The following is an 8,959-nucleotide window of genomic DNA, read 5'->3' as shown; positions in this document are numbered from 1 at the left end:
CCTCTATTTGTATTTTTTTTAAATTTATATATTTAAATTTTTTATTATTTAAATTACTCTCATAAATTATAGACATTGTTATAGTTAATTGCATATGCCAAAATATTCAAATTATCCTTTATGTGTGTACAAACCAACAATCATTTTGGCCATAACAATGCCGAGATAGGTGCTGGTCAATGAGAGGCAACAAGTGAAGGTGTTGACGACAAACGAAGGCTAAAAGGATGACAGGCATGGACGATCGACAAATGAAGTTGTCATTTACCCCTAGCCCATTCTTGTCTTGAGAAAGCCATGGGTTTGGAATATGGGTGTGTAAATAGTTGGTTGGATTATCAAATTAATTGAAATTCATTAATTGATTAAACTGAACTGATGAGCAAAATTGAACCAAATTGATCAATTACATCGAAAAACCAAACTAATTGATAATTGAAAAAATCGAATAAACCCATATAAATCAAATCAAATGAATTAAATCAAAGAAAACATAAATAATCGATTAAAAACATATAAAATCGAAGAAAATGATATTGTTTTAAAATCCAATCAATTCAATTCTTCTAACCAAAAAATTAAATTGAGAATCAAAAATCAAACTTTTGAAAAATAATAACTAAATTGAACCAACAAGCTTGATTGGTTTGATTCGATTAGTTCGAATAGAGTGAACTTTTGGTCTCCCCTAATTTGGAGGAAGCGCATGATGTTCTTCAATAAGCTTTGGGTGAAAGCTCCAAAAATAAGGAACTTGAGGTAGAGCCCAACAATTCTAGAGATTTAAGGGTCTTGAGAGAGGAAAACGATAATGAGCTTGAAGTAGACAACGACTGATCGTCGTCAAAAAAGAAGAAGGCAAAGAGGCAACTTCACCCCTTTACCTTTTGCTTTCCCTAATCAAAGGATACTATGTCAGTTATTGATGCATGCCGTTTGCTTTTGCTTGCAATTAGCTATTTTCCTTTTGCTTGTTGCATCCTTATAGTTTGCACCTCTCTCGTTGTTAATCAAAAGCTATGGTGAAGAATGAAGATGGTGGTCGATTTACCTTTCACGTAAGGGATAAATTAATTATAATGAGATATATGTAATTAACTCAAAATTTCATAATATATGAATATAATTAAAATAATAAAAAATTAAGTATTTAAATAGAAAAACAAACAAATACACAAAGTAAAATATATATTTGACCATTCAGACGGCTAGCGTTGCACTCTATTTACCATTTATTCGTTTAATTTATTTTTTTGGAACAAGTGGAATTTGCTGATTGGTCCGTCAGCAAGTCCACCTCATCAGCACTTGAGAAAAGCCAGCCCTCCTACAAGCTGCGGTCAGCAAGCAGACAGAAGGTTCCAAAGAAAGACGCGTTTGGCTTCCTCGAACTCGAAATAAAATTGACGGCCCAATCATCAGCATCAGATCGACGGCTCTGATCAATGTTTCCTGACAAGTGGGCTGCACCAGTTTTTACGGGTTATCGCGTAATCCCACCAATGCACAGCTGCCACGTTTGCTAAAAAACGGGTCCTTTTGATTCGTTGACACTCACCACTCACCCGGGGTGACATTCCCAACCGTGGTTGATGGCCGATGCCTGGCTGGCTTAAATTAATACAATATTATTAGTATTAGTATTATTATTATTATTTATTCATACACTAATTCTAATAAATTATTCATTTGTAATTTGTTATTTTTTACAAACTAATCATTATTGTAAGAACAATAAACGAAGTTTGAAGAAATCAGTGATTTTTCAAATTTAGTTGAGAAGTTAGTATTTTATTGATTAATTTTAATATTTAACATTAACCTAATTAAATTTTGATGTCTCGATTATATTTTTTATTCTTAAATTTTAATTTGACTTTAATTATTATAATGACAAAATTAAAATACACAAATTTGTTATGAAATATAAAATTTAAGAATTGATAACGCAGTTTACTTTTACATAAATTTTAATATTTATTTTGACTAAAAATATATGAATTTATTCTAAAAATAGTTATATGTCATGTGAACTTTGATAAATTATTTATCTTAGTTATAGGTCTTAATAAAAAATAAATTTATTTTTTAAAATAAAATTGATTTTTTTAAAATTAAATATATTATTTTTAAAATATAAATGTGAAAGAATATTTAATTATAAAAAAATAAAAATATTTTCTAAAACTGAAAACACCCATAATTTTTTATATTTATTTAGCAAATAAGTAACCATAGTAAGGTGAAGCGGTAAACCGGAGAACCCGACCCATGTTGCCTGCGCTGGCCTTATAAATATTAGGATTATCCTAAATATTAAATACCCGCCGCCCCCCTTCATCTCTCTTGAGTAGCCTCTAAGTAAATGCGAGAGTGAAGTATCTGGAGCAGAGAGAGAGAGAGAGAGAGAGAAAGAGAGGAGGCACCGTACCTGCGTCTTCTTCGAAGGTTGGAAAATTTCTATACTCATTTCTCTACTACAACCGGCCCTAATTAGTATTCTGTAATTTCTTCTATCCCTCTCCGTGAATTTCAATCGAATTTATATCTGGCGTCTGTAATCAAATTATGATCTTTTCGCTTCGGTTTGAAGTTTTCCCAGACATGGCTGATCATTCTCAATGAACACCATGTTGGATTCGGTTCTGTCCGTGGAAAGATTGTGAGGAATCGTCGGTTTCTCTTATGATGAATCTTTGTAGGATGAATACCTTGCAATTGTATTGTTCTTTCCTTCGCAGCTCTTCAAATTTTGGTTTTGGATGCTGTGTTAAACACTTGGATGATATCTACTTATTTATCCAATGTAGAAATTCGTTTTCCCTCAATGATTAGGCTATTCTTTGTAAAATCTTCAGGTCAACTAGAAGTCAATGGGGTGTGCGAAAGAGGGTACTACTCATTATCTAGAGTTGTTATGTAATTGATACTTCGGACTGCGCTTTGTGGACATTTAGCCCAGTTTATTGACGTCCATCCATACCTATTGTCTTCTGTACAATGAGTCTTGTTAAGTGTTCATGAATTTTGTGGGTTGGATGTTGAACGCCCCACTTGGTGGCTTTTTATTTTCATCAATTATTTATTCTTCCCAAGAAGTGTATCTGTGTTTGGAGAAGTGGCAAATCATACACAATTTGCCTATGTTCTACACATAAAGAATATATGTATTTTGGCGATGCTTATCAAGCATTCTCTTGATTTTCATTGCCTGCTTTTTCATGTGGTAAAGGAGTATATAGCTGATCTCATTACATCATATATAATTCAGAAGACTAGTTTTGTTTGGTCGTTTTTGGCCCTTGGTTAGGGAGATTTTGTGTATTCGACTAAGTGATCAGAAGATATATTTTAGTTTATGATTCTAAATTTGTTCCCATATTACCATTAACAGTTTTGTTTCTTACATTTTGATGGCAACATGAATTTGATTTGTTAATCAATTTTTCTTGATCACCTGAAATCTCATGGCCCGGGAATTCATATATCATTTGTTTTGTAAAGTAACTTCTTTCTTTCTTAGTTTTCTATGCATGTATTTAGTTGTCTTTATTAGTATTATGCAAGTTTTAGCTTAGTCTTCCTTAGTTCTCTTTATTTGCATAAATTTATTGGCAAATTTGATATTGAATATTCCAAATACCCTGTTTTCTTTGCACGCCTGTTTGACTGACATTACATTTGTAATCTATCCTCAAAGACGTGTGGGATTGTGATTTTGGTTTTGCTCTACTGGAAGTGGCTTATCATGTATACTCCAATACCTGCCCGTCCCCGCAATATCAATTCATGTTGGCGTGATGAAGAGCTCTGTATGTTTTTGGTGAGCGTGGCAGAAGGATTGGCTGCTATTCCTGAAAACATGAAAGAAGATGTTAATCCTTACCAGTACTTGCCTTCAAATTTACCTGAAAACGTGACAGCAGATGTTAATCCTTACCAGTGCCTGCCTTCAAATTTACCTGGTTAGTAAGAACTAGCATCTTGATGGTTCCGTACAAACTCTCTCTCTCACACCTGTGCACATGCACACAAACATTTCATTAATGATTGTTTAAGATTGGAACTTCATTTTGTGATTGATAAATTAATGTTGCACCCAACATAAGCTAATACCATTGAGGTATGCGTTGTTCTTTTTTCTATAAATTTATTCAATTGAGGGAAACGACTTCTAGCATTGTAATGGTCTGCCAATGCAATTGTTAGCATTTTAAAAGAATTATAGTTTATTTCCAATGGATCTATTAAGTTCAAAGCTTCTCTATACTCATTTTTGGTGTCTCCGCAAATTATGGGTGTATAGGGTTCATTTATCTGCATTAGATAGTTGGTAGCCTACAAGAATGCCACTTTACATTTTTGAAACCATATTAAAAAAAGACATAATTAGAAATGAGATTATTTGTAATAAGGTTGGAGCTTTTCTTATTAAAGGTAAGATTATCAAGACACGTTTAAAATGGATTAGACATGTGAGACAAAGATCAATAGACACACTTATCAGAAGGGAGGATACAATGAAAAAAGTTTGTAGACAAAGAGATAGAGCAAGACAGAAAAAAAAGGCTTAGTAGGAAACTCTTAGGCATGACATGAGATATATTAGCCCATACAGAAGATATGGTCATGGACAAAGGTGATTAGCTAGTGAGGATTAATGTAGTCAGTTCCACTTAGTGGAATAAGGGCTTGGTGTTGTTATTGTTGTTAGAAGGGGGCAAGTTCCTTTCTTATGTTAAAACAAAATTTGCATTCTAATATCCACTGTTTCTGCTTAATCTGGTGTTAACCATGCTATAATTCAATTCAAATTTTGTGGCTGTGTTGGGCTATATATTGATATATGGTTGGTTCTTGTAGCTTTTATGCTGAAAATGTAACCTTCTTAGGGTGATATACACCTCTATATATCATGGATATTCTCTACTGGTGTTAGTATCTCTTTAGGTTAGCCATGAGATTTACCCATTTTAATGGTCTTGGTTGCCTCACAGGAAGAACTGAATCTTTATTTTAGACTTTATTCAATGGGTGCCCAGTTGAAATATAAATGCTAATAAGCTTATAAAGGTGTTGTACAATACTACAATGCAGATGGAATTTGGTACTTAATGAGGTCTGAGAGGAAACAGAACTCAGAGCATGGATTTTGGAAGGCCACGGGTGAGGCCTGTGAGATTTTTACGGACTCTTCCCTCATTGGTTGGAGAACTACACTTGAATTTTATAAAGGCCAAGCCCCTCATGGACGAAAAACTAATTGGGTGATGCAAGAGTACAAGATCACTGAAAAGTCACTTCACATTAACAGCAATTCAAATGTAAGCCATGCAACCTGCTATCTGTATAGCTTTTTTCCTGACTATTTTCTTTTATTTTCTTCATCAATCCAACCTGCCAGTCAATTGCCGATCTGGTTGGACCAATATGCAGGAATCCAATTTGCTATGCAGAGTCTTTCCTATCAATGGGACCAGTCCAAATCAAGAAGGGCAAAACAAACTGGGTGTTGCAGAAATTGCTGGGCGCAATGACTCTCATCCAAAGTCATCATCACTTGTTCCAAACACTAGCAGTACTGCTGTACCAGGCTGCATGAATGAATCCCAGGTATGTCATGCTTGTGTTATTTTGTTGACTTGTTTGGTGACTTCAGTATTCTTTTATGTGCTACTGCATTTCGTATCTTTGTGTCACTGGCTTCTGCTTGATGTTCCAGGCTAGCTTTCTATCTACTTGATTGAAATATGAACTTACCAATGGGTTTGAGCTGGTTTTATATAATTTCAAGAAGATTTATGACTAAATTCAGTGCTTATCAGTTGGATTAGGAACTTTATGGGTGACAGTAACTTTACTCCACCACTGTCACAGTTTGATAACGTTTTGTACATAGCTAGTGTCTTGTTTAATGTGGGAAACTTCTACAAACATTTGTATTGTTGTTTATATCATGAGTATACTTCCATGTTCTGCATTTATTGCTTGTAGGTTAGGAGGAGGGATGAAAATACAGGACCACCAACTGCTGCTAGGGAAATTTGGTCTGAACCCCTGGGAAATGTGCCTGTCAATGAGTATATTCTTGGAGGTGACTTCTTGGAGTTGGATGATCTTGCAGATCCAGAATCACAATCATCCTGTTCAGATAATACAAGTTGTCTATCATTAACATCAGATGACTATTTCGATTCACAGGCTCTCTTAAAAGACATCGGAGATGAAGAGCATGGCAGGGATGACAATTGCAAGTTTTTTATTGCTAAATATGCAAAACCAAATGAGGTGGTTATATGTGCACCAACTTTAGGTATGTGTAGATGTCCTTCCTTCAAGTTCTCCAAATTCATTTTCTCTTCAACAGTAACTAGTAATATTTTCAATCCTACATACCTGCATTGTTTAACCAAAGGAAAGATGTTATTATTTAAGCACTTTATATTTTTTGTATTCCAGACACATCTCTAACTATAACTTTTGCTAATCTCTCTATTTCTCTCTCTTCCAAACCATTCTTCAGACAGTTGAAAGTATACATCAGCTCATGTGAGTAGCAGGAGGAATCATCTTACAAAAATCAGTCTTAATCCTACTAGGCGGTGTCAGCAATGTTAACTCTAGACCTTCATTTATACTCATGATCATACCTCTGTGAGGTCATTATATCTTATATCGTGTTCAAGGGTTTTCACGAAGTCTTTTTTGGTCTTTCTCCCTTTTAAGGCACTTTTTCCTAGATGTGATTTGTGATTCATCCATCCCAGCATCCAAGATATAGGGGCCCACTACAAATCTTTGACGTAATCCAGTTGCAATTGAAAAGGTTTCAGCATCTTCTTCACAAGTCATATCACACATTTCGGCTTGGTAACACATGTCAATAATAACCCTTATATTTGCAATCCAAGCTGTTTTATTCTTCAACCCCTTCCACAAGACTTCTTCGGGACTCTGTCATAGACATTTCCCAAGTCTATAAATAAGAGCATCCCCAGTGGATTAGCTCCCTGCTGTGTGAGGGTCAGCATAAGGTTGTATTTATATGCAACCTTCCGTTGCTTTTTTTGCAAAAAAATTGTTTTCCCAACTCAAACCCATGACCTTCCATCGTTAACCTACAGGGCAGGAACCAAATTGATTTCCAAGGCTTTTGTTTCTCTATTTAAGTTCTGCTCGATTACCTGTATGCCAAAGCAGGAGGAACCACCTTGCCTAAAAAAAACTTTGAATGAGTAAATAAATAGAGGAGATGCAGGAACAGAGAAACAACAGTGAAGCATGATCACTATGATAAGTCCTTGAACTGTTTTGTGCTTATACAAGATCATGGTAAATTGGTAATATGTGTTCTGCAAGATGAGTTCTACCTTATCTATGTACTTGGGGAATGCTAAAACAAATTAGGCTCTTGGGTTCTGGAAACCAACTACATGTTTACAAATTTTACCTTGAAATTTCAGTGGCCGTGATTCGGATTTAGGACTTCTTTATTCATGTCCCTCCCTCCATGGGAAGGTTGATTGTTATATGAACAGTATACTGTATGAGTTTTGGATGCAAGCATGCTAGTTACTGTGGATTAAACTGTAATGGAAGGCCATGTTGAAATCAATGGCAGCTACCACAGACTGGACTTTTGTAATGTAAAGCCAGTAGATTGAGCTTTGAATTGCCTAACAGAAAGGTCTATTGGTAATCAAAACATTATGAACTGGACTTTTATATCTTCTGTTTCCGTTGCAATCTCATCGATTCAATAATGGAAGTGGTTTTAACCACAATTTTCTTATTTGCAGCCTGAAACATTTCTTGACATTTTCTCCACATTTACTCCTCAGGATCTCCCATTGGCAGCGAAAGAAACAAAAAGCCACCTGCCAAGGATACCGAAAAACAATTCCTGGATGGGAGGGTCTTGGAGAATGCTATCGAAAGGCAGAAGGCAGACAAGGGGATAGAAGGTACGTCTAATTGCCACAATGTGGCAGCTTCATCCAGCAGACATAAAGCAGTCCCAAGAGAGGAAAAACAGCCTCCAGTTGGCAAGAAGAAAAAGCTAAAGAACAAGTATCTGTGTTTCTTGCCATTCTAGTCCTAATATATTTGTAGGTATGTATGTCCTAACTTGGTATAGATAAGAAAGAAACAAAAAAAAAAAAAACCCTATACCCTAAAAACAAAAGCAACAAAAAAAGAGAGAAAAGAGAAGGAAAAAAAAAAAACTTGGTGACCATATTGTGTCCCCATGCCAACTAGGTCAGATTCTATCCTGTGGTCATTCTGGTAGTTATTGGTTCTTTTCTTGTTCAATTTCGGTTGAAGGTATATTTACCTAACTTGTGACTGATTAAAGAGGAATAAAACTGATATCTAGCTGAGGGCATTTACTGGATGGAAGATTGATGTTAGGAGCTTTTAAGGGCAAGAAAGAAGAAGGATTGATGTTGATGGGGAAGAAGGATGGTAGGAGAAACAGACAGGCTGTATGTTATTCTTTGTCTGTAAAGACGGTTGAAGCTGTTGGCTATTTGAAGAAGGGGGAATAATCATATTTGATTTGGTGATTCAATGTAAAACATATTCCTACTCATGAAGAAGACCAGAAGCATGTATGCTAAAATATTAATTAATATAAGAATTATAGTTGCCCATTGTATTTTGTATGTCTATATTGTTGTGTTTCTTTTAACGTGATTTCATGCACAGCACAGGTCTGGAATTGGAGGTCTGAGGCTTTTATGATTCTATAGTTGAATATATGGTTGGCATGGCATGATTCATGAATGATCTTATAGTCTGTCTGCTCCTCCTCGTTCAATTTTCTTGAATCAACCAGCCATAGGTGAATGTTGACAGTGGACTGTCTAACGTAAGTGTTGGCCCCTATGCGGTATATCTTGAATCAACAATAAATAACGAATATATCTTTTGAAATTTGTGTATTAAATAGAGAGTA

General features: G+C 35.2%; 1 protein-coding gene across 1 annotated transcript; it reads left to right on the top strand.

The window, feature by feature from the left end:
* Positions 1 to 2,431: 2,431 nt before the first annotated feature.
* Positions 2,432 to 8,659, top strand: LOC127808393 (NAC domain-containing protein 96-like). Its single transcript, XM_052346919.1, has 7 exons — positions 2,432 to 2,448; positions 2,859 to 2,892; positions 3,701 to 3,965; positions 5,098 to 5,324; positions 5,437 to 5,613; positions 5,995 to 6,313; positions 7,842 to 8,659. The coding sequence occupies exons 3-7, from the start codon at positions 3,749 to 3,751 to the stop codon at positions 8,093 to 8,095; spliced, it is 1,194 nt and encodes a 397-aa protein (XP_052202879.1). The 5' UTR covers positions 2,432 to 2,448; positions 2,859 to 2,892; positions 3,701 to 3,748; the 3' UTR covers positions 8,096 to 8,659.
* Positions 8,660 to 8,959: the final 300 nt, after the last annotated feature.

Source organism: Diospyros lotus, chromosome 8 (genome assembly GCF_014633365.1).
Source record: "Diospyros lotus cultivar Yz01 chromosome 8, ASM1463336v1, whole genome shotgun sequence".
Taxonomy (NCBI): Eukaryota; Viridiplantae; Streptophyta; class Magnoliopsida; order Ericales; family Ebenaceae; genus Diospyros; species Diospyros lotus.
Note: the sequence above shows the minus strand (reverse complement) of the source record. Positions and strands in the feature narration are given on the sequence as shown.

Excerpts from the sequence above, each read along its gene's own strand:
- LOC127808393 (XM_052346919.1), top strand. The coding sequence starts at position 3,749 with ATGTATACTCCAATACCTGCCCGTCCCCGCAATATCAATTCATGTTGG. Across the intron at positions 5,325-5,436 it reads ACATTAACAGCAATTCAAAT|GAATCCAATTTGCTATGCAG; the intron begins GTAAGCCATGCA and ends ACCAATATGCAG. Across the intron at positions 6,314-7,841 it reads TATATGTGCACCAACTTTAG|GATCTCCCATTGGCAGCGAA; the intron begins GTATGTGTAGAT and ends TTTACTCCTCAG.